The sequence below is a fragment of the Coprinopsis cinerea genome (genome assembly GCF_000182895.1).
Source record: "Coprinopsis cinerea okayama7#130 chromosome 11 map unlocalized cont3.11, whole genome shotgun sequence".
In the NCBI taxonomy this organism is placed as follows: domain Eukaryota; kingdom Fungi; phylum Basidiomycota; class Agaricomycetes; order Agaricales; family Psathyrellaceae; genus Coprinopsis; species Coprinopsis cinerea.
Genome location: NW_003307534.1, coordinates 1,101,992 through 1,129,799, shown reverse-complemented (window position 1 = coordinate 1,129,799; position 27,808 = coordinate 1,101,992). Strand labels below are relative to the sequence as shown.

At 52.1% G+C, this 27,808-nt stretch overlaps 12 protein-coding genes across 12 annotated transcripts; 4 read left to right on the top strand and 8 right to left on the bottom strand.

Moving 5' to 3' along the window:
• Positions 1-197: 197 nt before the first annotated feature.
• Positions 198-2,570, bottom strand: CC1G_15708 (hypothetical protein; the record flags this gene model as incomplete). Its single annotated transcript, XM_002910233.1, has 1 exon — positions 198-2,570. One exon carries the CDS (start codon positions 2,568-2,570, stop codon positions 198-200), a length of 2,373 nt encoding a protein of 790 aa, XP_002910279.1.
• Positions 2,571-2,606: 36 nt separating this feature from the next.
• Positions 2,607-2,822, bottom strand: CC1G_15707 (hypothetical protein; the record flags this gene model as incomplete). The annotated part of the gene is made up of 1 exon (XM_002910232.1): positions 2,607-2,822. The coding sequence occupies one exon, from the start codon at positions 2,820-2,822 to the stop codon at positions 2,607-2,609; it is 216 nt and encodes a 71-aa protein (XP_002910278.1).
• A 1,515-nt stretch (positions 2,823-4,337) lies between these two features.
• Positions 4,338-5,630, bottom strand: CC1G_11620 (hypothetical protein; the record flags this gene model as incomplete). Its single annotated transcript, XM_001840411.1, has 1 exon — positions 4,338-5,630. The coding sequence occupies one exon, from the start codon at positions 5,628-5,630 to the stop codon at positions 4,338-4,340; it is 1,293 nt and encodes a 430-aa protein (XP_001840463.1).
• Positions 5,631-6,131: 501 nt separating this feature from the next.
• CC1G_11619 (hypothetical protein) lies at positions 6,132-7,201 on the top strand. The gene is made up of 3 exons (XM_001840410.2): positions 6,132-6,545; positions 6,605-7,094; positions 7,163-7,201. Exons 1-2 carry the CDS (start codon positions 6,198-6,200, stop codon positions 6,794-6,796), a joined length of 540 nt encoding a protein of 179 aa, XP_001840462.1. The 5' UTR covers positions 6,132-6,197; the 3' UTR covers positions 6,797-7,094; positions 7,163-7,201.
• Positions 7,202-8,179: 978 nt separating this feature from the next.
• On the bottom strand, positions 8,180-9,155 carry CC1G_11618 (hypothetical protein; the record flags this gene model as incomplete). The annotated part of the gene is made up of 5 exons (XM_001840409.2): positions 8,180-8,245; positions 8,308-8,340; positions 8,399-8,847; positions 8,906-9,037; positions 9,095-9,155. 5 exons carry the CDS (start codon positions 9,153-9,155, stop codon positions 8,180-8,182), a joined length of 741 nt encoding a protein of 246 aa, XP_001840461.2.
• Positions 9,156-10,524: 1,369 nt separating this feature from the next.
• CC1G_15706 (hypothetical protein) lies at positions 10,525-14,944 on the bottom strand (the record flags this gene model as incomplete). Its single annotated transcript, XM_002910231.1, has 6 exons — positions 10,525-10,935; positions 10,997-13,002; positions 13,055-13,713; positions 13,766-13,831; positions 14,365-14,784; positions 14,892-14,944. 6 exons carry the CDS (start codon positions 14,942-14,944, stop codon positions 10,525-10,527), a joined length of 3,615 nt encoding a protein of 1,204 aa, XP_002910277.1.
• A 1,239-nt stretch (positions 14,945-16,183) lies between these two features.
• CC1G_11615 (hypothetical protein) lies at positions 16,184-19,034 on the bottom strand (the record flags this gene model as incomplete). Its single annotated transcript, XM_001840406.2, has 7 exons — positions 18,708-19,034; positions 18,346-18,423; positions 17,847-17,924; positions 17,675-17,703; positions 17,302-17,556; positions 17,043-17,191; positions 16,184-16,971 (listed from the first exon to the last, which is right to left on the bottom strand). Exons 1-7 carry the CDS (start codon positions 18,819-18,821, stop codon positions 16,184-16,186), a joined length of 1,491 nt encoding a protein of 496 aa, XP_001840458.2. The 5' UTR covers positions 18,822-19,034.
• Positions 19,035-19,597: 563 nt separating this feature from the next.
• On the bottom strand, positions 19,598-21,466 carry CC1G_11614 (adenosylhomocysteinase; the record flags this gene model as incomplete). The annotated part of the gene is made up of 11 exons (XM_001840405.2): positions 21,421-21,466; positions 21,321-21,367; positions 21,227-21,262; positions 21,115-21,167; positions 20,990-21,059; positions 20,898-20,932; positions 20,663-20,841; positions 20,377-20,612; positions 20,111-20,322; positions 19,671-20,058; positions 19,598-19,615 (listed from the first exon to the last, which is right to left on the bottom strand). The coding sequence occupies exons 1-11, from the start codon at positions 21,437-21,439 to the stop codon at positions 19,598-19,600; spliced, it is 1,293 nt and encodes a 430-aa protein (XP_001840457.2). The 5' UTR covers positions 21,440-21,466.
• A 235-nt stretch (positions 21,467-21,701) lies between these two features.
• Positions 21,702-21,972, top strand: CC1G_15705 (hypothetical protein; the record flags this gene model as incomplete). The annotated part of the gene is made up of 2 exons (XM_002910230.1): positions 21,702-21,766; positions 21,819-21,972. The coding sequence occupies 2 exons, from the start codon at positions 21,702-21,704 to the stop codon at positions 21,970-21,972; spliced, it is 219 nt and encodes a 72-aa protein (XP_002910276.1).
• A 1,215-nt stretch (positions 21,973-23,187) lies between these two features.
• Positions 23,188-24,448, top strand: CC1G_11613 (hypothetical protein; the record flags this gene model as incomplete). The annotated part of the gene is made up of 1 exon (XM_001840404.2): positions 23,188-24,448. The coding sequence occupies one exon, from the start codon at positions 23,188-23,190 to the stop codon at positions 24,226-24,228; it is 1,041 nt and encodes a 346-aa protein (XP_001840456.2). The 3' UTR covers positions 24,229-24,448.
• Positions 24,449-24,785: 337 nt separating this feature from the next.
• CC1G_11612 (glutathione S-transferase) lies at positions 24,786-26,014 on the bottom strand (the record flags this gene model as incomplete). The annotated part of the gene is made up of 7 exons (XM_001840403.2): positions 24,786-24,818; positions 24,888-24,903; positions 24,964-25,067; positions 25,154-25,213; positions 25,358-25,524; positions 25,604-25,675; positions 25,813-26,014. The coding sequence occupies 7 exons, from the start codon at positions 26,012-26,014 to the stop codon at positions 24,786-24,788; spliced, it is 654 nt and encodes a 217-aa protein (XP_001840455.2).
• A 649-nt stretch (positions 26,015-26,663) lies between these two features.
• Positions 26,664-26,955, top strand: CC1G_11611 (hypothetical protein; the record flags this gene model as incomplete). Its single annotated transcript, XM_001840402.2, has 2 exons — positions 26,664-26,808; positions 26,882-26,955. The coding sequence occupies 2 exons, from the start codon at positions 26,664-26,666 to the stop codon at positions 26,953-26,955; spliced, it is 219 nt and encodes a 72-aa protein (XP_001840454.2).
• Positions 26,956-27,808: the final 853 nt, after the last annotated feature.

The window sequence follows — 27,808 nt, the reverse complement described above, 5'->3', positions numbered from 1 at the left end:
TAAGCGAGGGACAATGAAGTAGGAAGGCAAACACATAAATGACAGAGAACATACTTGTAAGAATTCGACGGACGAGACAGCAAGGGCCGATCAACGAATTCTCATCTGTCCAATATACACCACACGTCTCTTCGATATTCGAATTCCCTCCCCCTAGATCCCCCCCCCCAAAAGCAAATCTTCCGCGCCACTACCAGTCAGCCACTTGTCTTCCTACCAAGCCCGTCGACAGTGGTTCTATCGAGCGGCGCAACCCACTCAATAAAACTCTCGTACGGTTGCTCGGCAGGCTTCCCATGCCTTGGCAAGCTCTCCAACAGCTCTGGTCTCTCAACCCACCTGGTAAATGTCCCATACTCATCCATATATCCCGGTACCTCCACCTTCCTCTTCCCTGGTTCACCTGACAGCGCCGACCTCGAGCCGTTCCGGTTACCCCTACCGCCTTCGCCATCCGAGTCACGCTCCTCGTTTTCCGACCCCCCTTCAGAGGCAGATGACGGAGGCTCAGAGCTCGCATCCACAGCAGGCGGATAACTCGCCAAATCCGGTGGGTACGTCATCCCAGGCGGAGCATACACGATAAAGCCCATCGGAGTCAAATGATCTCCTCGTCTATTCCAGAACCCTTTCCGAACCTTGTACGGTGGTGGTTGGATGGGATTTTGATGCCGATGCGGGGAGCGGGAGTGGGAGTGGGAGGCGCGCTTTTCTTTAGGCCGGTGTTGTGGAGTCGAAGAATGCGAAGGGGGGTAGGACTGCTGATGCTGATTCTGATAAATCACTTGGGTATGCTGCGATCCATAGCCATGGGATGCCGGTTGTTGCTGCTGCTGGTGCTGTTGTTGGCCATATGCATAATGACCATATTGATACCCGTACTGTTGCTGCTGACCCTGGGAAGAAGTGCCCTCCCTTCCCTGCTTCGATGGTGATGCATTGTTGATGCTATACGGGTACCCCTGTGTGGAAGCGGCGGAAGGCTCTTTGGTCGGCGATGACGAAGGACCAGAAGGCGGAGTAGGATAAGGAACAATTGTTGTATGACTGCTGCCCAGATTCGTCGGGTACTGTTGAGGATAACTGGGTGGCGGTGGTACACCACTTGAAGACGCCTGTTGTGGATAAGTGGATTGTTGGTGCTGTGCAGAGCTCTGACCCTCTCCAGCCATTCCTCCTCCACCACTACCTCCACCAACATTCAATGCTGCAGAGGAGTTCCTCCGCGACGAAGCCCTCGATGGCGTCGAACTGCCCGTTTCCCTATCTCGTTCTCGGTTAAACGAACCAGGCCCGTAAGACGCGCTGTGGGGTGGTGTCTGGTAGTAATTCGACGCGAACGATTGCGTCCACGACTGTGACTGGGACAACCCCGCTCGTGATGACGTACTTGCCGGAGGGGGAGACATACTGATTGGATAGGGACCGCTTGTATTGGGAGGTGGGGGCGGAGACTTGGAAGACGAGTAGGCGGCTGGGGCACTAGAAGGCGGCGGTGGTAGGGACTGAGATGGGTACGGTCCGGAGGTGGACGCAGGTGGTGGCGATCGCGTATTGTATGGTGAAGTAGTAGGGATAGGGTATGTTGGATGATGTGGAGGTGGTGAGCGAGTATAGCCAGGTGGAGGATAAGGCCTTTGGGCGCTCGGAGGTGCATTTGGAGGTGTGTGCGGCTGTGAAGAAGGATCGAGGGTGGGTGAAGGATGCTGTGAGGTCGGGCGCGACGACGGGGTATCATATGAGTGCCTTCCACCCTGTCGAGATGGTGTACCCGAGGATGTGTTGAGGGATGCGGCATAGGCGGACGCGGACGAGACACTCGGGTAGGTGGCAGTCCTCGTCATCGATGAAGTGTTTGACGATGATTCGGGTATTGTGCTCAGAGTGGCGTGGCGATTGAGAGACGAACTCTTTTCCGCAAGGGCTCGGGCACTCGATGAGGGTTTTGGGGTTGTAGGTATCATAAGGGGGCTGAGGATCGAAACGGGTTCGTCAGATAAGGTCGATACGCCTGTGATGGACGCGTTGGACGACGATGAAACCTCTGATGTAGGCGACGACCCCGACGATTGCCTGCTAGTGTTGGATATATGAAGTCGAGTATTCATCTGGTCTTCGATGTTGGCAGATGAAGCCCGCCGATTATAGAAGTCGGGTGTGCGCACGATGCTCATCGAAAAGGTTGGTTTGAGCTCGACCTTTGACGTGAACGATTCTGAAGGAGCGACCTGACCCCTTGCTTGGTGGGAGCTCCTGTCTACAAAGTCAGGCTCCTCATCGGTGGCATCCCCTGCATCATCCTCATCCGACTCCTCTTCAAGCGGCTTCGTCTGCCAGATCCACGGCGTGCTCTCGGGAATGTCCTTGTACAACGACTTGGAAGGGTCCATATTCTCAAGGCCAAGGGGGTTGTCGCTCAGTTTCGTGGCGAGGTATTCGGCACTAGGTGGTTTCGGCACTCGTTTGTATGGGTTCACGGGTTGGCGACGAGCAGCTTGAGCCTGAGCCGCCGCCGCCGCTTGCTGCTGTTGCTGGGCAAGTTGAGGATGATGCCACGCCTGTGCCGCCATCCAAGGCACTAGCTATAGTTAAGTATAATGTGGTTATCAGTAGGTGAGGACTTCACCTTGCATGCGACTGTGAGCGGCAGCTGCTGCCATCATCTGCGCTGCCTGCGCGCTGTGAAGCATGGGATTGTAATGTGGATTGGGTTGCCAGTACCCAGCCTGCCATTTCGCAGCATTGACCTGGTTGAGATGAGAAGGAATTGGCGGGGGCAGGCCATTGTACGGCGGAGGAGGTCGACCACTCGACGAATTCATTGCATGCGGCGTTGTCAGACCCTTCTCCTTCCAATTCAAGATCGAATATATATCGCCCCGCACAGCCACTTTCCTTCCAAATTGCTTCCGCTCGATAATCCTCCAACAGGACAATTGGATTACACTGTAGGTCCCGTTTCTAACCAGCTTCATCTATTCAGTGACCACTAATTGTACAGGATGTTGGCCCGTTTACAAGGTCGGGTGTTAACTTCTGCAGGAGGCCATAATTGACAATCAGAACGCCGGCGTTTCGACGAACCCTTTGTACTACCAGTGATCCGCGTGGAAGGGAGGCTATTTAGAGATGAGTGTTCTATCGGTTTCACTGGTCCTGCTACAAGGTTGATACGAATCTCGGCGGCCAATTGTTCGTAATAAGATGCCGCGGCCAGTGCAAGCGCAGTGGTCCCACCCCTGGAGACTATTGGAAATGGTAACCTCGGGGGCAAAAATGAGACGGGTAACTCGGTGGGAGTAAAACCAGCGCCATCCCCAGGCGAGTCGTTCAAGATCTGTGAGGCGCACTCTCTGGTGAGTTGACGATTCGGGCTGCGGCTGAATCCGTCACCAGAGTCCTGGAATCCATGGTTCCACTCGCACCTGGTCGTGTTCACCCCGGTCCAACATTCATTCTCAAATGACCCTATCCTGGCATCAATATAACAGTTCCAGTAAGAACACAAGGACTCGCCTCCGAAGCAACCCTGTGCCCTCAAACCCCTCGTAATTTCTTCAAATTCCTTGTGTACATTCAACAGATTGGTCAGGTCAATCGGCGTTGGGTGTTCCATGTTGGCGAGATCGTAAATTCAAAGCGATTAAATCAGAACGGAGACAAAATGCTTGAGAGGAGGAAAGAGATTCGCCCGAGTTAATATTGGCAAGCGCGAGCCTCCCAGCTCTTCGATGAATCCACAGCAGAACGATACAGAGAAGGCGTCGAGACATTAGAAGCAGTTGAGTCAAGTCGTAATATCCATTTCAGCTCCTAGATTCTCGAAGAGCTGTGTAGTAACGCCCCCCATGGGAGTTAACTTAAGAGTCAACCACCCTCGGAACGTGCCACTGTGTCCTTTCGGCAAAAAGTTACTCGTATGACCACAGTGTGACGCACTCCGTTTTCGACAAATCCATGCACCACAAGCAACAGAGAGCGCAGTGATGAAGACGAGAACAACAAGATCCGTTTTGGTTAGCGCCCAACCATGCCCAAACATATCATCTATGTATTTGCACACGCTTGGCGCCATTCCGTTTCACAGCTTTCCTCTTTTCTTGACCGTTCCAAAGGCTCAGAACGCTTCGCTCGATTCTCCGGTTAGGTTGATAATGGAAAGAAATCGATTGCATAGCAAGAAATGTAGGCATAACAGGCATGGTGGGCATAAGGCACATATATAACGACAGGCATAGGGTTGAAAAATAGCGGAAGCATAGCAAAGACAAGGCATAGAAACGAGACGCCCATTCACAGCAGGTAGTTTGGAACACCAAACACCTAAAGCACATTCATCACCTTCGACTCTTCTCTCTGTTCTTGCTCCGTCTCTCCTCGGGGTACTCGATAAAGGTCACCTGATCATCCTCCAGACGTTTTCTTCGTCCGCTAGGCTCCCGATCACGACCATTCTCGTCACCCTGTCGGGGAGTGCGCTCCCCACCCCTATCTCTGTCTCTCTCGCGCTCCCTTTCTCGGTCTTTCTCGCGATACTCGCGTTCTCGTCGACGCTCCCCACTCCTCTCCTTCTCGTGGTCTCGCTCTCGGTCGCGTTCTCGTCGACGTTCCCTACTCCTCTCCTTCTCGTGGTTTCGCTCTCGATCGCGATCCCTTTCACGGTCCCGCTCGCGATACTCACGCTCTCGACGACGCTCCCTGCTCCTGCTCCGACTCCTGCTCCTTTCCCTCTCTTTCCCTTTCCTACTCTCCTTCTTTTCCTTTCCCGCCCGAGGCCCGGATGTCTCCTTATATTCCCCCACAGGTTGGACCTGTAGTGGAATAGGAGATACACTCTCGTCGAAATACACTGCATCCCTACGTGTATCTCGAGGCCTGGCCTCTTCCTTACTCTTCTCCTCGCTAGAATCACCGCGCGCATCCCTCTTGACCCGCTTGTATTCACGCTTATGCCCTTTTTCCGCAGAACGAGCGAACTTCTCCGCCCTGCGCACTTCTTCCGGACTAAGCTTCGCTGGCCATTGGAAACGCGTCTGGGCTTCGCTTTGGCCACCGCGGCCATGAGGATAGGTAACGGAGGCATCCGACTCGTCAGTTTCATCCGCATCGCTCTCCTCATCGCTACTGGATCCATGCTGAGACCAAAGCTCCGCCTTATACTTCCCTTTGAACTTTTGTTCCGACTCAGCCGACTGGTGTCCCAGGGGCCCGCCCAAACTCAGACCCTGCATTCGCTGTTCTAACTGGCCCGCTCCCTGCATTGACACTTGACTGGGCCCAAACGCGTGCCCACCGGAGACCTGTGGGCCTACAGGATACACAGTAACGCCGTGCGCCATCTGAGGGCCGACCTGCTGGGAATGTTGGTATTGAGACGGAGCCTGAGGTTGAACGTAGCGCTGAGCATGTGACAGAACTTCAGGCGCAATTGGAGCTTGAGGCTGATGCACCGGTTGCAGAGGAGGGTAAGGCAATGCACGTCCAAACCCGGGCCCGTAGGGCTGAGGCATGGGTACTTGGGGCTGTTGATGCGGTATCACAGGTGCAGGCTGATACCCATACGGCCCCTGCCCATAAGCAGGATTCTGAACCATGTAATGGTTGTAGTTCTTCTGAGGTGCGCCGTACATTTGCAGTTTCAACGACTTGCTGAAGATCTATGGACAGTTGGAGTGGGCTTATATATAGGCGCCATAGGTAGACGCTTGGACAGCTGTATGGACCAAGGGAAGTGTCCCTGCGCATTGATATTGTCATGACATCGCCTGGATGTATCCAAGCAGTATGGCGGGACCGCAGCGGGCCCTGGCGGCAGTCCTCAAAGTGGTCGAAAGGGTGTTAACAGCATCGGTGATAATTCCAGTGTTGATCGTCGCGTCCAGGTAACAGGTTGCTCGTTTTTCTGGCATCGGGAGTGACTCGGTATAACTGTATCCACCAACGCAGAACGGAGCGTTCGGGAAAAGGATCGGACAAAAGAAACCGAGGAACAATGAACAGAGCGTGGGAAGGTGAGACAATTAACGCGTCGCGTTTGTTTTGAAGTGTTTTGTTTAATTTTGGTTCCGTTAACTTGGCGCTGGCAGAGCGGGAGTCGAACCTTGTTTCGTCGGTTGTCTGTTCTTCCTCTTCGTCTTTTCTTTTTCTCTTTCGCGTCACCCTTATCCACCAAGATACCCTAATTTAACTCGCCAATAATGTCCTCTCCAACCCGCACCCTCGAACGCACCGTGTCCGCATTGTCGATCCAATCATCCAGCTCAGAGCAAGACCTCGACTGGGACCGTTCTATGACTTCAGAAACCTCAGACGACTCGCGGATACCCTCTGCCACGACACCCAGAAACTCAGTCATATTCCCTGCAGAAGGAGATACACCGGGTCGGAGCACCAGCCTAGATCCACCTGCGGCACAAGGGGGACCTTCCGGCGGGAGGAGCGAGAGGACGTTGAGCGAGTTGCTCAAACTACACGCGGAGAAGGGAACAAGATGCGAATTTACCCAGGAGGAGGCGAACAGGGTGGGCGATGTTCTCGGGCAATGGGTGCGTCTTCCCTCTTTCCCCAAGGCGACTCATGAAACTGACTTTGGGCTGTTATGTAGATCAACTCGTCTTCAAGTCCTTATGAAGGCGATGATGATTTCTTTGTCCGCGGAAAGGACGACCTTTTCATCCCGTCCAAACGTGCGGAAGCCCTTGTCGAGGGCCGCCAACGCGGGATGAGCGAAAGCGGTGGACTAGTATCATCACGCCCACCCTCCTCGGCCGACTTCTTCAACCCACAGCAATCATGACCGGTCATGATGCATTCATGGCCATCGTCCCTTTAATTTTCGCGCTTTGCACGCCCTTCACGACTTGCACGATGTACATACTTTTGGCTTTTTGTTCTTCTTCGCTTCCCACTTTCGGTTTCGCTTTGGCTCACGCTTTGTTGGTTTAATCCCTGTCACCCTTTATTTATTCACCTCATCATGCGTCTTGTTGAATCCCCTCGCATCCGTTACGACCTTTTACGACCTTTCACGACCCTGTTACGACCGTAGTTACACGCACCCGCACGCATTTCACGCATCCTCACGCACCCCAAAAGTATGTATACTTACGCATAGACAGCATCATATTACTCTAGTTCGACTGTTAACTCGCCTTTCGTACAGGCAAATCCAAGGCAATCTGCCGGTTACTTGCTACCCTTCTTTTTTGTGGAACCAATGTTTCTCCTACGCAGGGACTGTACATTGGGCCATTGCACTACTGTTCAACGTTCAACTCTGGATTATCTGTCATTGAACAATGACCAACAGGGCACGCACAGAGGAAAAGATAAAAGACTTCACATCGTATTCTTTTCCCTTTAGAGCCTTTCTCTACACTGTTCACATGTTTTCCGGCTCATGTGTTAGTTGAAGCACATAGTCGATGGATCGACGTCTAGCCCACAGGCGCTCCTCTTGTATGGAGCGCATTGGAGTGCTGTGCCAGCGCCCAAACAGCAACGCCGAGCCTGTGAGCCCTTCCAAACTTCTAACGCTCCCTATTCACACGAGTTGACGTTGGGCCAAAGGCGACCTCACTTTCTTTCCAAGCTCCAGATTCGGCAGGAGCATTTCCGGATTCGGTAATTTACGCTGTTCCACAGGATCAGAAAAGCTCACCATACCTCAGATATATATCCACTGCTGATTATTAGGTTGAACTGTGCATATAAAGTACACACGGAAGCTATTTATATCCTCCGTCGAACGTCAGACGTCAAGGGAGATTCGCCAATGAGGCCCATACATGGTCGGTCGAAAGCCCCCTCCCCTAGCTCCTCAAAGATTGCGCGTGTCTCGATATGACATCGGTGATGCTCGATCAAGACGCCCATGCCTGATATGTATATCACTTCAAGCACGAGCTGCCAGCTAATGGCCTGTTTGGGCCAATGAACCAGCGTAAGAAATAGCCATCGCACACACTCTCCAGCTCCAGACTCAACCCCGCCAACTGGTCCTCCCCTGACCCTTATGCCTTTTTGACAACGCCCACAGGTAAACAGTTATTCAATCCCCCTTCAGGTCTCTTCAACCACAACGAACGGGATCACCTGCTGGGAGGGGTTGCAGAGTTGCCCGTTTCACTCGTGTTTGATTCGTCCTTCAGTAAGACCTAGGACAACTGTGACCCGGCGCTCAAAATAAGGCGAACACGAAGATCGTAGACGCCACTCCCGTCGTAAATCCGGCCCTCCACTCGCTCTGTCAATGGTTCAAAGACCGGATCAGCGTACTGTATGATCAATATACCTCGAAAGTCTCACTTTCAAGTTCTTAGTAACTTGGACAGAGTCGCACTGTGAGTATATTACATCGTCAGAACACAATCTACCCAGATGCAAGTGTAGCAAGTACCTTGCTCCTGCAAGTCAGGTATTGTGGTCCATGGCTGCTGTGGACAGTATCGCACCCGGTTGGCTGACGGTGGTCCCACACAATTGTACCTGCGCCTTCGTATAAGCGGCTGTTATCCTCTGCCAGTGGTGACCTTGCTGCATCAGGTTTCAGGGCCGTGCGCTGACTAGACGCGGGGCCATGGTAATGGTGGCAATGATAGATGTTCGTGACGTTATAGCTGCCCTTCGTGACCGTAGATCTTGAATTATGGCTGTTGGTCGTCGTGGATGAGTGGTCATAAACGTCCCTTGCGGTTTCGGGAATACTAGTACTCCTCGAACCAACGTTGTAGAGGTGGGGGTCGAGTAAGAGGTGGCCTGCGGGAGGATGCCCCAAGATTGACGTCGACTCTAATGGCGGACTGGCTGTCATCATGCGGTCGAATGGGTTGTTGGATCCAAGGGATTCTGAGGGCATTCCGGTCAGTTCAAGTCTCCTCCTCCGAAGCGAGAAACGCGAGCGTACTACGACGGGGCTTCAACATGGTTATAAACGGATTGTTGTTGGGCTTAAAATTCTCTCCTAGATGGTTGAGATTGGCATCGGTAGAGTAAACGGTATCGAAACGGCTCGAGGCAGGTGCTGCACGAAGGTCACCTACAAAAAGGATCTGAGCTGCAGAATGAAAAAAAAGCACCCAGATCGGGGACTTACTGCTGCCTTGTTCATAGCTAGGCGGGCCAGGGGGCTCATCCAATCTCTTTCTCCGCTTCATTGGGGATAGGGCCTTGCCAAGGTGGGGGCCAGGCAAGTCGACGGGTAGATGATACTCTCCCGGCCAAAGACTCCGGGTCGGCGAGGACAAGATGAGGAAGGTGGGAGGGCGGACGGCACAAGACTTCAAGGTTGCTGGAATGCTGAGAGGGATCGAACCCTGGGGATCAAAGCGAGGATGACAGGATGATATATTTGGTGGCTCGCGGATGGGAAAATCTGGGGCCCACAGGATAAATGGCGGTGCAATCCTTGGGCGCTTAAGCTGGTTATTAAGCTTCGCAGTCTTCCCATCGTGGTTAGATCATGCTCAGATGACCCAAGTGCTCAGAAACGCTTACAGCTGCATCAGAACGATGACACAAGGCAAATAAACAAGAACAGCGGATTTTATAGCGAAGGACCACGCGTCGAGTGTTCAAAACATCGTATATGCAGGGCGTATCGTCAACCCTAGAGAAGGGTCACAATAACGTTAAGTATCATCAAGGGTAGACACGACACGTGTAGTAGGTCAGATAGAATAGGAAACCACAGACTAGAGAACAAAATGAGAAAAAGAAGGAAGCTGCAAATAGAATATATGTAGAACAGTGTCAGCAAACTACACAGTACCAACACCATCGATACCAACCAATTCAGCGTACCGACTCTGTACCAAACCAGGAGACTACAAAACACAAGCAAAACCTGAGGGGGAGAAGAGGATTATTATGACGGAAAGTGAAAGAAACCGGAGACCTGATTAGAACCAGAGACGAAAGAAGGGAAGAGAAAGGGGAAAGGAGGTGTGTGCATGTACAGTTCGATGAATATGGATATGTCCAGGTGCGTGATTTGAAGAGGGACGTCGATGGACCATGGTGGGATAACAAACGAAATAGAAACGAGGAGACCTGTGAAGCGTAGAATAGAGGGAAGGCACGATATTGGAGTAGAATAGACAGCGGAAAGGAGAAAAGGTAGACGCAGAACCTAGGACAAAAACGTGCCCGCCGAGCAGACAGGAGCGAGGAGAAACGAGAAGGGAAAAGGAGATAACCGTTGAACGGTTATGTAAAAGGGAATAAGCGGGACGTGAGGACATGGCGTAGAAGAAATCGTTACATCATGACGGAAGCAAAGATAAAAAGTCGGTTATTTGCTTATTGGAAGCGGGCATTCGTGGTCGTTCTATGAAAGGGCGTGTCTTGTCATTTCGAAATCGGGATGTTTGAGATACACGTTACGGCGTGCGAGTGAATGGAGGGTGTGTGATGAAGTAGAAAAGGGCGGGTCGTAAATGGATAGATGCACGGATGGGGAGGGATATTAATGGGACGAGTCGGGATGCAGCGAAGTCGTTCGCCAAGGAATAGGACACTTCCCCATCACGAATCCTTACCCATTACAAATACAACATCGTCCTCTTCATCGTCTTCCTCTCCTTCCTGGTGCCCGTGTTTCGCAACCCCCGTTGCGCCAGCACCACCAGCAGCCGCTGCTGCATTCTCCCTCTCCTGCCTTTCCTTTTGTTGTGCCAGATGCTGCGAAATAGACCTCTCAATCTGCTCCGTCTCTGCACCAACTATAGGAAGTCCGTCCGAATCCTCAAGGGTACTGGGCGTAGCATCAGGGAGGACGAACCTCTCCCACCTTCCCATTCGTACCCAGTCGCCTCGGACTTGGACCATCTGGGACAAGTGGAGCACTTCACGGACGAGGTTGAGATCCATTGTGAGACTTCGGATGCGGTTGAAGGAGGCGATCAGAGGGATGTGGATCCAACCCCTCGAGTCCATCTGGTAAGGAAAAAAGAGGCTCAGTAAAATTGGTTTCTAAAGGGTAGAATGTAAAACTCACTCGTTGTCGTAAGAAGAAATCTTGAGCCATGTTCTGCGGGCTGAGGTAATACTCCAACTGTCCCAAGAGGTAGTACCGCGTCGGGTCGAGTGGGAAGGAGAGGGTCGTCATAGGGACGGGTACCGGTGCAGTAACCGAGGGGGCACCAGGAGCTGCAGGAGCACCAGGGGGTGGATGAGGAGCTACGCCAAGGGGAGGAGGCACTCCAACTCCAGGAGGCGGCAGCCCGAACCCTTCATACCCGGGAAGGGGAAGATACGGGGGGATGTGCGGCGGTCGCGGCGGCAGGGGATAGTACCCAGCAGGAATAGGGCCTTCACCAGCACCAACGTGCATCATATGTGGCGGCTGGAATGGCGGCGGTGTAATACTGATGAGGGGCTGCCCTTGCCCCTGCTGACGAGGGGGTTGTTGGCCTGACGGGAAGCTGTCCCTTCTATTCGACCGACCTCCTCGTCCAAATCCACCTGACCCACGCCCTCCACCTCCGCCGCGTCGTCCGCCTCGCTCACCGCTGTTAAACGAGCGACGTTTGTTTTGTGACGCTGGAGCCGGATGTGGGAGCTGTTGTTCGGGGTGCATAAGCGCATGTTCGTCTGGGAACCCGCGTAACCGGGATCCTTCGTACATTCGTGCTAACTGTTCCAGTCTCATTGGTTCGGTAGGGGTGGGTCCCGGGGCGACGACAGCGCTAGGTTGTCCAAAACCATACCCAAAGTTCTTCACTTTGAAATCGGCTTCGATATCCGCCGGCCTATCAAGAGATTGTGTCACAACTGGCGCTGTAGGAGGGAGAGCGGGGTCGAGCGGTAGCTGGGCTGGTGAGACAGACCCTGACATGGGTGATAATCGAGCACCAGCGATATTGGCATCTTCGCCATTTGTCGCGGGAGTCAGACTACTTGTCGTGCCAAACTCCCACTTGCTGGATGGTAGTTCACTGCCTGAAACAGTCGTGCCCGCGGAATCCTCCGTGCCGTCCTTCTCGGAACGGCTTCGACCTTTGTTCGAACGCGTCCGCGACCGCCGATCAGCTTCGTCTGGTGAAACGCCAATAGCGATTCTAGTGAATGACGTTTCGAGTGCTTCCACGCGAGGTTCAGCTGTTCCAGGCGTCTCTTCAGAACCCACTTCAATCTCTGTTACCGTCATATCGATTGTCCCGAAGACGACAGGCTTCTCTCCAGTCGCAGTCGAGTCAGTTGACGGCTGTGCAGATGGCTCGACAGGAACTGGAGCATCGGTGTTTGTCGGCATGGACGGTGATTTAGCTTCTGCCGGTCTTTGACCATTGACCCGGGCTGCAGCCGGGTAGAATGGCATGGAATTTGGGTCGGGGAGAGGACTGTGTTGGCCTGAACGCGGAGGAGGAACGCCATTCCAATACAGTGGAGGATTGTCATACGGCCCATACATGGGGTACATGGGGTAAGGCGCATAACCAGGAGGATATGGTTGAGGAATGGCGTGGGGTGGCATCGAGGGAGAACCGTCTTGAGAAGAACCGGGCGGGTATGGAACACCTGGAGGAAGGTGCGTGGGGCCGGGAGGAAGAACGTGAGGGTGGGGTGGGTACATCGGATAAGGGTGTGGCGGTAATGAGGAGTTGGGGGAAATAGGATAGGTATTATAAACGTCCGTCGGTGGTACCGGGCCTGTCGGGTTGGCGGACGGGGAACCTGTGCGAGGCGATCGCGATGGACGTGTTCCGTTAGGCCTGACGCTGAGAGTATCCTCTGGAGGGAGCCGTCTCCCTCTGGGTAAACGAGGACTGGATTGAAGACTGCCTGCTCGACTCTGAACACGGGACTGTGCTGCTGAATGTGAAACCGAGTTTCGACCAGAGTTGTTGCGTGTATGAGGTTGCCCCGAGCGCGCTTGATCCCCGCTGACGCGATTGGGACCACGAGAGCTTTTTCTCGACTGAGGCCGTGAGTTCTTTAGCATTTCGTCCGCTGCTGCTTGTAGTTCTTCAGCGGGGATAGGTATCCACTTGGTCTTCTCCCCTGCAAGATCGAGATAAATGTATGAAGATGTTCGCCCTACAAGGTCACTTACCCCTTCTGCCCGCTGCACTGATCTCCTCCTTGGTCTCCTTCGCGATGGCCTCTTTGGACGAATTCTCCTGCTGATCCGATGGTGTTGATTTTCCAACTTCCGGCCAAGCTTCCGAGTCTATAGAAGGCGGCACGGGAGGCCTGTGGGATGGATCTTCTGCCCCTGATGCAGCTGGTTGTTCTGAGCGCGTTGAGGGCGTGACCTCGACGGATGGAGAACCTCTTGAAGTTTGGGTCGAAACGGGAGCGTCAGGATTGATCACAGGGGACGATTTAGCTGGGCCAGGGGTGTTCGATGATGCGGAAGCGAATGATGACTGAACAGCAGCTGAGCGAGATGCTGCAGCCATCTGTTCCTTGCGTGCATTCCAGAAATTAGTAACGGGTGGTTTAGGTGTGGCCGATTGAGTGGTCTGCGCAGATGGCTGCTTTGACGGAGAGTCTATCGAGGGTCGAGGTACGCCATTGGGCTGGCCACCGGCGGCAGCCGATGAGGGCGTAGTGGATGGAAGGGGTGATGAAGGAGCAGTAGCATGTTTTGCGACTGTTGAGGATGTAGCGACGGTGGACGATGAAGGAGATCGAGCTGCAGAGGCTGGGCTGACTGCGGGAGACGATGAGGTGGATGTTGAAGGCGGGTTTGATGTATTGGCGATGCGACTGGGACTAGGAGCAGAGATCGAAGTCTTTATGTTCTGGGCCTTTTTCGCACGTTCGGCATACGACAGAGGCGGCGTCTTCGAAGACGCAGACGATGTTGCGGACAACATTTGGGAAACTGGGGCAACGGTGGACCAGATTTGGTCTGATTCCGTGCTGATCACAGGGGACGATGCGCTGCGAGAAAAAGCTGTGGGCGTCGTGAACAATGAGCAGACGACCTTTTGTCAACGAAGAACGGCAGGAACTTGGGAGAAAAAGAGGGGCAAACGGGGGAAGATGATGGTTTGGGGAGAAGAGAACCGTTGACGACAGCGAACACTGGCAAATGTCTGTCGCGTCCTAGTTCCCACGCCAATAAAAATCCTCCCTTTAAATCGTCTCTTACCACAGTCTCCAATCTTAAATGTTCTAATAATTCTCAACAGCTACAAGTCGACAGCCACTGACACGTCGACCAAGGTCCGGAACGAGCTTTGGCATTGCCCCATTCTGTAATTACCGAGGTACTTTAGTTTCTATATCGGTTCCGAAATGAACCTTTCCCCACAGTCCTGACATTTGGCGACGACTGCTCACGACCCAGCCTCTTCTTCTCTCAGAATTCTCCTAGTCTCCTCCAACGCTTTTCCCAACAAATTCAACCCCCACCTATCAACTACATTCAGCGCGTTCTTTTCTCCAAACCCAATCCCCCAGATTCTATCCCTCGGACTGGCCTCCACAATCTTCTTCTCCCCCGTCGCCAGCAACAGCGCTTTCAATTCCTCGTTCTGCCTAAACTTGTGCAAATTTCCTTCCAACACAATCCTCTCCCGGTTCTCCACCCACTTCTTCTCATCAAAGTTGGACACTTGTCGTCCGAGCGCCTTTACGTTGGCCAGATCACTCGAGCTGACGCTGGTAACTTCGAGGATTGTATGAGCGATTTCGAAATCAGAAAAGAGTATAGCTTTTTGGACCATCATCCAGTGCTCGGCCGAGGGAAAGGTGACCGTCTCTTGCTCTCCTTCCGGGGAGAGAGGGATTGTTGCGCTGAATGCACTAGGATACCATTGCGATCCCCAACCGCTGTTGTAGATGATTTCAGATGTGAGTAAGATCCAAATGATAGCAGAAGGATAGGGCTTCGCCTGTCCTGCGTGGGCCCGGGAGGAAACGGTGGAAGAAGTGCTTACTGGATCTCATTGGTCTTCCAGAAGAACACAAAGTCGTCGCGATTCAAAGGCATAGTAGGTAGTCACCGTTTACTGGACCAGAGCAAGGAAGAAGATGGGAAGATTCAGAGTGATATCGAATCCGTTAAGACAACACAAGGACACCTTATCAACCCTTTATAGCTTCCTGCGTCTTCCTGAACGGCTACGCAGGGGACTCAAGCTGACTACTAACCGTCGGCTCCTTCCATTGGTGATTCACTCCGTCGACAACTTGACCCTTTCTGTCACAATGCTCACTGATGACTTCTCCTTTCCAACCTCTCCGTTGGAGACGCAATCCACTAGCAGTGCCCATCAGCAGGGACCTAATTTCTGATTGCAGTTCTGAGTTGAACATAGGATTGCCTGGGATCTGAGGCGATGCCTCGGGGTAGGCTGACGACAATCAATGACACGTCCGGTACCGATGTCTACACGACACAATCTCTGGGACACACCATCCTTCACCCTCACTCATTGAGCCATGGGGATGTAGTGGATTGACATATTCCTGAGTGACTCATGGATGGTTGGTTTGATCCCCCGCTCCCCGCGCTGTCATTCAGGAGGGATTTTCCGGAGCACCTAGTCTTGTCATTTCGACTGGATGTGTCGCCCGCCTGGAATCCAGGCACAGAGCACTCAGAGCAACATAACCTGTACCGCCTGGCACGTCACAAACCGTGCCCTTTGGGTGCGTGATGAACTTTAGCCTCGCGCTGTAGCCTACTATGCAAGGACTCAGACCACCGGGAAACTTTCCTCCGGACACAGGCCTAATCAATAAACGATGGAAGCATATTTGGGTGTACTCTAGTCTCTGGCTGTCTCTGGCCAGCTTGAGCTAACCGGAGATGAAGATGCCCAAGCCTCTCCAATGGGCGCATCGGGGGCGGTCCATACGGAGATACAAATGAAGACGGTGTGAGGCACACTGATCAGTGGATCAAAATTGGTTCTATTTTTGGTTAGAATTAGGCGCCCATCAAGCTCTCCCTGTGGCGCATCAAAATCCAAAAAGCTTCGCTACCGGCTATGTGCGCTTGGAAGTTGGAACTGTAGGTTTCGGTAAAACATTACCGAGGCGAAAAGAAGTGGCCGAGAATGTGGCATCTTTGGTCAACGGATCATGTAGGTGAGGTTAACGTTTTAAATCTAACTGTACTTGTAGTGAAAGGTAAGTGAATACTTCCTCGAGTCCCATTTTGCCTGTCCACGGCCCAGGTACGCGGTAAGCGGCCATCCCTGAGCTGGTCAGGTAGACGAATAATCTAAGGAATCCTCCACATCGCAATCCCACTTCGATCCTCGTCGATCTCTTCCTTCACCTCGGCACTATCTTTCGTGCGAACAGCGCCCGCGACAAGAAGGGTGATAGCATCCTTCAACGCCTCCTTCGCTTCCTCCAACGTCGCATCTTTAAGTTGTACTTGCGGCTCTAGCCCACTCTTGCCATCTCCCTTAGTCCCCTTTGCGTCTTCGCCCCCCTCAGCCGACACAACGACCTCAATCTCTCCGTCCGACTCCGTTCCTTCAGTACTCTCAGGCACCCTAACCCTATCCCAATCAACACATAGATCCAAATACTCGCACAGGGTATCAACCACACCCTCAAACTTCCCATCCGCACTCTTTTCCTCCCCCTCAACAGGCAACGAGATATCCCAAAGCTTCTCGAGCGTCATCGTATCCCACGCAAGGAGCGGCGCACCCACTTTGACTGGAACAACAATCGATGGGCAACCATTTACCAAGATATACTTGATCACGCTCTCCTCAGGGCGCTTGGAGGAAGACCACATCGAGCGGAAAGGTTTGAGCCCGACGACTACAATGACCATCCGGCGGGGGACAGGTGGAGGAGGGACGGGTGCGAGAGCAGGTTCGGGGGAAGGCGTGCGGGAGCGATCGAAGAGGTTAGACAAGGCAGGGATCTTGAGCTTGTCCAAAAAGCTTTCATCCTCCTTTTCTTTCTCTTCAACCGCCGGTTTAGGTGGGTCACACAAATGAATGACGGAGGCTGATTCTTTGAGAAGAGTTTCTCCGATCGAATAATCGCCTAAGATAAAGGTAAAATCATTCAGTTTACGTAACTGAAAGCTTGGAAAGCTGGGTTAAAAAAGCACTCACCGGAGAGGAAAGGTCCATGACAGAATATCACATCGGGTTTCATAGATCGAGGAATGACAGGTCTACGTGCACTCGCGAAGAGGTAGGGCGAGAACCACCCTTTTTCGACAGAGATGTAGTCCATGACGGAGGAGAATAAGGACGTGTCCCTAGAGTGCGATAAGATGCCGGTCAGTGTACATTCCACAAAGCTGGTTCCTGGCCCTGGAAATCCAGAGAGGAAATTCGGACCTAGCCGATCTAATGGAACCCTACTCACTCATGCGCAGACCCTCGATAGAACCCCAACGCCGCATCCTCCATCGCCAACTTGAACTTCAGAGTAATGGTCAAGATCTTGACTCCAGTCGTCTCCAAAACATCGGAATGAATGGGAATGAGTTTGTTGATAGGTTTGCTGATAAGAAGGTCATTGGCTCCCTTGGTAGCAAGGCTGAACCCGCCTCTGAGACCCAGTTGAACGAGGATGGTACTTCCAAAGGTGGCCACAGCTACTTCGGAAATCGGAGCCATCCTGTTTAGGCACGGGTGAGCGCATGGTTCAGGGATCCAGTGGCAAGGTTGAGGGCGGATGGGAGGAAACCAACGTCCAGGATCAGTTCGGTAATACGGGTACGAGGGTGACAACTTACACAGGGGCCGCCACTGCTGCCATGCCGCCCTATTCATTCATTTGATACGGAGCCGTTTCAAACAACATCAGATGTGAGGAGTCGCGAACCCATGATGAGATGAGAAAGGAAGGAGACCACGTAAGTAAGTAAATAAATGCATGGAAATGATAGTTTAAAAATGTTTACTCACCGTTGCCACTATAACTGTGTGTACAGCAAGATCGCGGAACCGGATACATGGCAGCAGGAGGGGCGATGAGTCTCCCCACTATGCGTACAGAAAGTCGAAGGCCGTAGGTACATTCCCGAGGGGTTCGGAAGCAGAAGCAGAAGGACACCCATCATTCGAAGCCAAAAAGGTGAGGATTGTCGCATCAAAAAAGGGCGTCCGGGTTGTGCGGTCATGGTGTAGAAGGACACCACCAACAAATTCATCAAACTCGCCGTTGTTGTGGGCAAGGTTCAAAGATCATAAAACCATTAGGTCGTATGAAACGTGAAAGGCAAAGATTGCCCAGAGTTCCAGCAATTGGCGTTTGGGAATTCCAAGTTCGAGTGCAGAGGATGTTGCAAGTCCGATATCCGATGGCATATGGACAGGGGTGTATGTAAGTTGGAGGGAGGGTTGTGATGGATAGATATGTGAGGACATAGAAGAAACATCATGTATTAGGAAATGGTGCACTCACAGGTGACAGACAAACCACACTGGTCCCCATGGCTCGAAGCGATTCATAGGAAGACATGACGATTCTTCCAGTTACGGACTAGAGATACGTGTTTCAGGAATTCAGATCACGTATGTTAATCACGAATTGTTGACAGAAGGATCGTTAGTGAACGAAAGAGTTCCTGTCCATACGGACTACCGTACGGCCTCTGCGAAAAGATAACGTTTCTTTCATACTCTGAGAGCGAAAGACTGGATGGCGATCATTGAAAGGCAACTTCGGTTGTTTAAGAACCGAGGTTTATCTGCTTAGTAGTCGCACCCAGGTTGCACCCAAAGAACGAAGGTACACCGTTGCATGAGGCAGATTCAAAGACTCACCCCAATCAATTTCCGAACTATCCACGGGGCCTCTTTCTCATCTTCAGCCGCGTCGTTCGGTCGCGCGATCGATGCTGGATCTATAGGACCCAGAGCAGAAATTTCTTGTGCCATCGTTGAACGTTGAACCCTCCTTGGTCACTGGTCGGTCAATCATTGGAGTGCGAACAAGGGACAGAGATGAGGTAAATCTTGCCGTTTCTTTCCAGTTCGGCGATCCTTGAGCTCCCGATCTACTGCGGATTAGGGTGCCAGCGAATGTTCTCGCTATATATCAAAGATCCCTAGGGCCTGGGAAGGAGAGGGATGAACTGAGATCAGACCGCACTTGGTGTGATGGTTGAGCGCTGAACGCGACGCGAAAGCCCACGACATGGAAGTGATCTCGTATGTTTTCGGGGAATGTCTAGACTCTGATGGACTTTTGTTTCAACTTTGCCAGGGCAGGGTAGCAGTACCTTGGGAGGTATGTACACACAATTGAAACTGTACACCTTCGGAGGAACAGCCTTCAACCGACGGTTCACTCAAAATACTCAGCGGTACGGCGAATCCGATGATGGTATTGGAGGTATAGCACTAGATCGAACAAATATACACAACTTCCCTACTCCACTAAACCAGGCGTTGAGGCCTTGCGACAGCATGCTGCAAGCCCGTAATCCCGTGCTCAGAGGCACAAGATGACCGGACTCGCACTCGGACATGAATGACCGAGATTTTTGCACGTCCCTGCCGTGAACCAAAGAGTACTCTGTTAAATAATTGACTCTGTTGAATGAATCGCGCAAACATCCACACATAAAGGACGTTGAAGATCCCATTCTTCTGTTAGAGGTCGGCTAGGGCACGTTGAGGCCATCTAAAAGTCGACTATCCTCTATCGACGCTTAGTAGCGGTAGTGGGACTGAAATGGAATGTCAGTAGACGATACAGCTGGGCAAAGGTACAGGGACACATACAGGCTTGTAGGGGCCTTCGACGGGGATATCGAGGTACTCGGATTGAGCTTTCGAGAGCGTAGTCAACTTGACGTTGAGCTGAGCCAAGTGGGCACGAGCGACTTCCTCGTCGAGCTCCTTGGGGAGCATGTGTACACCGAGAGGGAACTTCTCAGGGGTGGTCCAGAGGGCGATTTGAGCCAAGACCTGGTTAGCGAAGGAGCAGGACATGACGAAAGAGGGGTGACCAGTGGCACAGCCGAGGTTGACGAGACGACCCTCAGCCAACAAGATGATGTGTCGGCCGTTGGGCATGGTGAAGCGGTCAACCTGAGGCTTAACGTTAACGACAGCCTTGGCGTTGGCCTTCAACCAGGCGACGTCGATTTCAACATCGAAGTGACCAATGCTGGAGAACGTAGTCAGTAAGGGTAGGCAATCTATGAGAGATGGTCACCTACTTGCAAACGATAGCATCCTCGGGCATGACGGAGAAGTGCTCGCCAGTGATGATATCCCTGTTGCCAGTGGTGGTCACGAAGACGTTGGCACGGGGAGCAGCATCCTCCATGGTGGTGACTTCGTAGCCAGCCATGGCGGCCTGGAGGGCGTTGATGGGGTCGATCTCAGTGATGAGAACACGAGCACCGTATGACCTGAGGGACTCGGCGCACTGGCGAAGCAGTCAGTCCATGTTCCGCGGCGGATAGTACGAGCCTCTACTTACTCCCTTGCCGACATCACCATAGCCAGCAACGACGGCGACCTTGCCAGCAAGCATGACGTCGGTAGCACGCTTGATACCGTCGACGAGAGATTCACGGCAGCCGTAGTAGTTGTCGAACTTGGACTTGGTGACAGAGTCGTTGACGTTGATGGCGGGGACCTTGAGGCGGCCCTCACGGAAGGCCTTGTAGAGGTGGTGGACACCAGTGGTGGTCTCCTCAGAGATACCGCGGATGCCTACATACGCGAGTTAGGAAGTCCGAAAGATAGAATATGCTTTCACGAACCCTGGAGCAAGTGGGGGTACTTCTCGTGGACGAGGTTGGTCAAGTCACCTCCATCATCCAAGATCATGTTCAAAGGCTTGCCATCAGCAAATCCTTCGATGGTCTGCTCAATGCACCAGGTGTATTCCTCCTCAGTCTCGCCCTTCCATGCGAAGACGGGGACGCCGGTAGCAGCGATACTGATGATCCGTTGAGTTAAAAATCTCAACTGAGAGGTTATCGATGATGAACGTACGCGGCAGCAGCGTGATCTTGGGTGGAGAAAATGTTCTACACGCGAAAGGGTCAGGTTTGCGGGAGCTGGGAGAACGCGCGATGATTGCTTACGCAGGAAGACCAGGTAACCTCAGCACCGAGAGCGGTGAGGGTTTCGATGAGGACGGCTGTTTGGATGGTCCTGATGATAAGATCTTTCAGAAATGGGTGTTGGATTCGAAAAGGAAAGGACGGACATGTGGAGACATCCAGCAATGCGAGCACCCTTCAAGGGTTGGGCCTCCTTGTACTGTTATCGAGCACGGATCAGGGCTTCATCGGATGTTTCGATTCTGTTTAAAAACAGACCTTTTGCCTGAGGTACATGAGACCGGGCATCTCATTCTAAAGGACCAAAGCGATGAGATTGCCTGATCAACAACCAATTGAGATAAAAGGTCACCTCAGCGATCTCGATTTCCTTGCGACCGAAGGCGGCCAAGGAGATGTCTGTGTTCGATGGGTCAGACGACGACGACAACGCTCTTGAAACTGTGGCATACCAGCAACTTTGTAGACCATTTTGTGTTGTTTTTGGGGAGATCCTGGTATCGAGAGATGAAGATGTGTAGGCTCACTAATTTCATTTTTCAAGGCCAATAGATCTCCACGTGATGTCGATCAGTCCGGCATGGCGGCATCACCGCTGTATGGTACGATACCGTTTGCGCGCCTCTCATTCTCGTTCCACAACCGGGCGCCAGATGCAAGACCAATGAGGTCCTCGCAGAATGACAAGCAAGACGGGTGCCGTCTTGCGGAGATAATCCAGTATATGTGCAATATGGAGGAAACAAAACGTGGCAAGCCCAGGCTACAGTGCTACCAGATACCCCGTATCTTCCGAATGTAGGTTCCCCTTTCAGACCCATAAGCTTGGTCTAAAGAATTCCTCTTCCAGATGTCCCAACAAGCCCGCCGTCGAGGTAACGAGGTTTACCGACATCCATCCAAGGACTGGCGAGGTAGAACTGGAGCGTCCTCCCGAGTCGATCCGCGGGAAACATTGGAACGACGTTGTAAAGTTCACTGCACCTGGCGACTTTGATGAGTGAACGGGATAGAATTACATATCTGTTTCTGTTCTGCATACGATCAGAAGGGCCGTTCAGACACTCACCGCGGAGCCTTCGCTTGTCCCGTAGCTTGATTCCAGGAATAGGTGGACTAGGTAGATCAGCGATGTGGAGATGTCGATTCCTGATACCACCGAGTGCGTCTAGCATGCAATGTAGTCTTGGTGTCGACAATTGACGGCCTGTTGTGTGCGCCTCTCAACACACGTCGGCTCCCAAGTCCCGGTCATTCAGCGCTCGACGGCACAGTCGGCCTAGCATTTTCTCATACTTCCATACTGGCCAAACCTCGGACATTCGGTTAGCGCCTTGCGAAGTGGATAGCGTGTTCCGTTGCGCAGTACTTATGTTTCGTGATGTATTCCAGGTATGAGAAATCAAGACAAGTTATTCCAGTCCGGATTCGATGGAGGCCTCTTCTTGGCAATATCCTGGCCATCACATCAATTCAGTCCTGGCATCCGGGTTTGATCAAATCTGTTGGCCGTGAGTTCCCTCCATCAATCTCGCTTCACTAAATTGGCCTCTGCTTCCCCTTCCTTTCCGTTCGGGGAACAGATCTATGGGCGCCAGATATGGGTTGTCCCTATCACAGCCTCCGCCTCTTCGAAAATCGACCTTGCTGTCAAGTTTTAGGATTTACGATGGTAACTACCGGCTTCGCTTTATCTTCCCGCAACACAAAAGCCGTGCTCCTAGCAAACCACCCATCTCTGTTGCCCCCTTAGCACTGCATCGTCGCCCTCATCATCCTCATCATGGAGAATCCTCAGCTAAACTGGATGTCGTATGTGATATCCTCGCCCGAGATAAAAGTTGAACCCGAACCCAATCCAATCCTCATCTCCCCACCCTCCTCACCTCACCTCAGCTCCTCCTTGTCGGTGACAAGTTCTTCTTCGCGTCGTCGAGATTCGACTTCTTCCTTGGCCGGCCCCAAACGTACACGACCCTATCCACCAGTTGCACCCAACCAAGTAAATTCCCCTCGCAGAACAAAGAGCGATATCGGAATGTCTACAAACGACTCATTCGGTACATGGTCCACAATGAGAAGTGCAAGTGGTCGCGGACGTCGGTCTTCGGACGAAGGAGAACAGGCACCTTATAACATGCCGCCGTATATGAATGTTAGTTGCCAGCCTACTTTGCCTAGCTTAACGCATCTAATTTGACTTTCAGGATTACCTGACCATGGCAGACAGCTCAGCACCGACCTCAGAGCTTACCCCTCCCTCTTCATCCTCCAGTCTTTCTGGTGCAATGGGAGGTGACGGTTCGCGAAGCTCAAGGTCCCCACCATCCACCTCAGTGTATGGTGGGCACGGGTCTATGCCCCAGGATTTGACTTGGAATAACCAGCAAATGTCATCGGGTGTCGGGATGGTTCCCATGAACGGCACCACCTACCCCGGTGTCACTGGTGGTTTCTCGCCCTCTGTCAGCAACCTTTATGACTATCATACAACACGGAACGGCTCTCCCACAGAATCTATCTCTTCACAAAACCCCCAGGCCTACCCAGGAGCATATGATCAATACGGTCTCTCTCGCAACAGCCACATGGGGATGTCGTCACACCGCTCGAATGGGTACACAAGTAACCCTCTCGCGCCCTTCCCCCAACCTGCAGAATTGTCTATGCCCGTCAACAGCAGTTCAGCTGAATCCGAGATCCGCCGGCTTCGTCGACGCGTCCGAGAGCTCGAGATGGAGAACAGCCGCGCTCGCAACGCTCTCGAATCGCTCCGAAGCAATGCTCCCAACCCCGCAGGCCTCCCCACACCACCGCACTCCAGCTCTTTCCAGGCAGGATGGAAAGCCCGCACAGAGGCCCGGAAGAAGTTGTTCTGCTCGCTCAACCGAGCTGGCAATGCGCTCTGTGCATGGCACGACTCGAGACGTGAGAGGAGGGCATACCCTCCCCGTAATGCACCACCTGGGTATCTCAACTGTGGGTGCACTTACGAGCAGGCTCTCTTTGAAGAGAGCTTGGCCCGTCACGGAGTCGGTAGCTACCATCCTGGAGAGACTGTGCGCATGGACCCCGCCCTTCGCAACCCTTTGCTCAAGCTCCTCGAGCAGAGGTATGGTTACAAGGATGGAGACTTTGAACATGACCCTCTGACCGAGGAGTGGCATGAAGGCGAGTCTCCAGCCGTCTGGGAACAGAAGGTCTTGTCTGGACAGGCTGTTCGCAGGCGACCTGACAACCATAGCCATGATAGGCGATGAAGGGACAGTGTCCTTGTCCACTCATGATGGCAGGGTCCGTCATGTGCTAGAGTTTGTCGGTCGGTCGTTTTCCTCTTGCATTACATCGCATTACACAATTGAACTCTCTGCAATCACAAGTCCCTTTTTGTAATATACTCATTCACCCCTTAATTCCTTCGTCTTCGAGTTTTCTGTTTTCGAAAATTATTTTACACACGACTTATTTACGATGCATCTCTCCTTTGCACCCACAGTCCTTCCTTTCAGCATTCCTTTCGCATCCATACTGTAGCATATCATCACTGTATTTCAGTCTCGGTTTCGTTGTCTCTCACCATCGCTGTAGCATAGTCTTTTCTCCTCTCAATTCTCTCGCTTTGTCCTCGTTTTCGCGTGTGGACCCCGTGGACAGCTTCAAATAGAAGCAGTTCGCTTTATGTATCCGCACTTCATGTAATTAATGCACGTCCATTTCAATTAGATAAAGTATTATGACGTCCATACTCGAGGCCCTGCGCCATGGCATCTTGTGAGAGTTCTTGGGCCTCGGAGGCTCTTTGGCTTTGTACTCTCCCTCAAGTCTGAGCTTCTCCAGACTTCTCTAAACCCTGCATTCGAAGAAGACGGCCAACGTGAGATAAGGGATCGAAAAGAATATGAATTAAATGGCGGCTCACCCGTACATACGCCGGCCTGAGGTTGAAAGGTCAGCTGGTCATCGCATTCGCAGGAAAGCTGACTTGGCAACTTTACCTGGAACGAACCATCCCTACATAAGCCTTGGTCTTGGGACCTGCTGGATATCCGCTAAACCCAATCAAAGTGTCCAGGACATAAAACATCTGGAAATCGGCTGACTAGACACGATCCATGAGCGCGCGTTCGCAAAGAAGCGAACTCTTCAAGGAATGATAGATATGGAGATACAACAAGCGCCACATACAGTTGGTTCTGCCCCTCCAGCGAACCATGACGAATTCGTTTTCTCAAGGTGCTTTTCGACCTGTGTGGAGTAAGTCAGAATATACGTCAAGTGTGAAACGAGGGATTGTGTCGTTTTGGCGTGCGTGACAGAAGTTCGTGATGATCAATACAAATACCATGACCGAGAAACGAGAGAAGAGGTGTTTGTTTGTGACCCACTGACCAAGTCCATGTGTTTCGTCAGTTCCGGTGTGACGAAACGTTTATCGATTTGATTGAAGATTGCATTCAACAACGGGCGCAAGAAGAATGGAGAGCTCTTCGGGATATAATCGAAGACTATCTTTAACATGCCTATCGGCATGAGGGAGCTTTCCGCATAGTGAGTGACTACGATCGATTAATCACAAATGTCGTTAAGAGTGAGTGCGTGTAAAGTTGGAATGAAATTCGAACCAAGCTGACTCACAGTACAGGTTGTCGAGATATCCGGGTTCAGTTGGAGTACATTTCCCATTCCCATACTTCTGAATGATGTATTCTATTCAAATTTTGGAGATTAATTCGATGCGCCCATGGTTGATTACCCCAAGGAACCAGGCCTAAGGCGCGCGCTGAAGCCGTCGCCCCCGAGCTGTACCACAAGGCGGCGGCCTCAGGCACCCAAACACAACTCACCGACAATTGCCCCACTCTCCGCCAATACGACATCATCCCCATCTGTGATGACCGGCGATTTACCCAATGGATGGACCTTGAGCAACTCCAGCGGCGCCCGACTTTCTGCCGTTCGCTGGTATTTCTTGATTTCGTATTCAACCTTGAGTTCCTCCTGCACATTTAAAAGGTGTCCGGTGCCGATAGGTTGAAACACAATCATAAGTGAACATTGCCACTTTGTTAGTTGTACAGTAAACCGCTTCTTGTAACTTACGAGTAACCATAACACTCGTTGGGAGCGTGAGTTGTTCAAGTGGTGGACAGTTAGCATCTGTGGTGGTGGTGGTGGTAGAGGTTGCTAGTTGAGAGCGATGAGAAGGCGATACGTAACCTTCCAAACAACGCTCACTGTTCGCCGTTGCTTTGACGCTTCTGCCTGATGCACCGACCGGATCCTCCGGCGTGACGAAAAAAGCACGTACTAAGATCCACAGAACACTCGGGGTATCAGATTAAACAGGATCTGCTAAGCTTTGCCCCTCATAGCCAGTTCATAACATAACTGTGCCATAGCGGCCATGACTTCTGCGACCCACGTTGATCGCTGTTGGATGGTAGCTGGCAGGGTCACAAGTAGTAAGCGCCCGCGGTGTCCGTATCAACCGAGATAGCCGATATTTGGCACTGAGTTATAGGATTGATGGTGCCATCATCGGAGTCAATGCACGGGTGATGCGGACAAGGTCCTCTCTCTTGAGCGCTTTCCTCGAACAATCGCAACCACCACTCAAGTCCCTTTCAATCTTCATTTTTTGGAAATTTACGCGTTCTAAACTTCGATACGGAGAAAAATGAGGCTGTCGAAGTCTATGGGAATTCTGTTTTACCTCGCACTTAGCGTCGCTGCGTTCGGTTGGTCCGAGTTTAACAGCAATTCGGACGGAGAGCTCTGGGATCCCTTGACTATCCAAGAATTCACGTCCGATGTTCTCGACACTATCAATAAGGATGCAGGTGTGCTGAAAAGTCTCTATATATGCGCTTTAATTCTCACAACTCATACGTTTTCAGCCCAGTTCTCTAAAAGCCCAGACTGCTTCGAGCGAGCCGGAACAGCGATTCGGTTTCAATGCGGAAGACTGGATGAACCGCAACGCGTAGCTGGTGCTTGCCTTTTTGAACCAGATCTCTTCTTTCGTGCGAGGAAATTGAGCATACATGACACGTTGCAGCGGCCATAGCCATGACTCTGTGCGAAATTGGGACGGCCAGACACTATTCAATCCCGATGGAATGCGGTCCTTTTACGCCTGACATGTTGAAAGTCCAGAGACCTGATGCAACCATTCAGGGAGCTTGTGTCGAGTGAGTGCCTTTCTCAAGGGACTGTGTGCATGACCACTGTGTTGACGAAATATTGCTCCGTGTTGTTAGTGCGCTGTCGAGAAGCACACAGCTCTGGTCGAGCTATTCTGGATATATGCGAGAGATCCGTAAGCTGAGGTTGTTATCTGTCCAATTTACCTGAATTTAGTGGATTCCTCGAAGCGCAAGTCTGCGCGGCTTATCACCGTCTACGGGAAATAGGTGAGGCATCATCTCATCTCGGTCTGACGGCCCAGGGCTACCGAGGAGTCGTTAACACTCGTGTAGACATAGCCCGAGAAATTTACAGGAACGTTACACGCGAAAAGGTAGCCCTCTTGAGGCTCCTACTTTCGCATGAGCAGAGGGCCGAAAATGCGAATGTGGAGTGGTCGAAGAAACATCAAGTTGAGTTTACGTTCTGTCAGCTGTATCCAGGAGGCTAAGGCTATGATGATGAATAGGTACTCGAAGATATTGTTCTTTCCTTTCACAGGTCGAGCGAAGCGTTGCAATCCCTGCCGCAAGAGTTAATACAGTTCATGTCAAATCATATGAACACTGTGAGACTGCATTTTGCATCTTGTTGTGCGACGTCTGATGACCATGTGTTTAGTTGGCCGTCGACCACAAGGACGCCCTTTTCGAG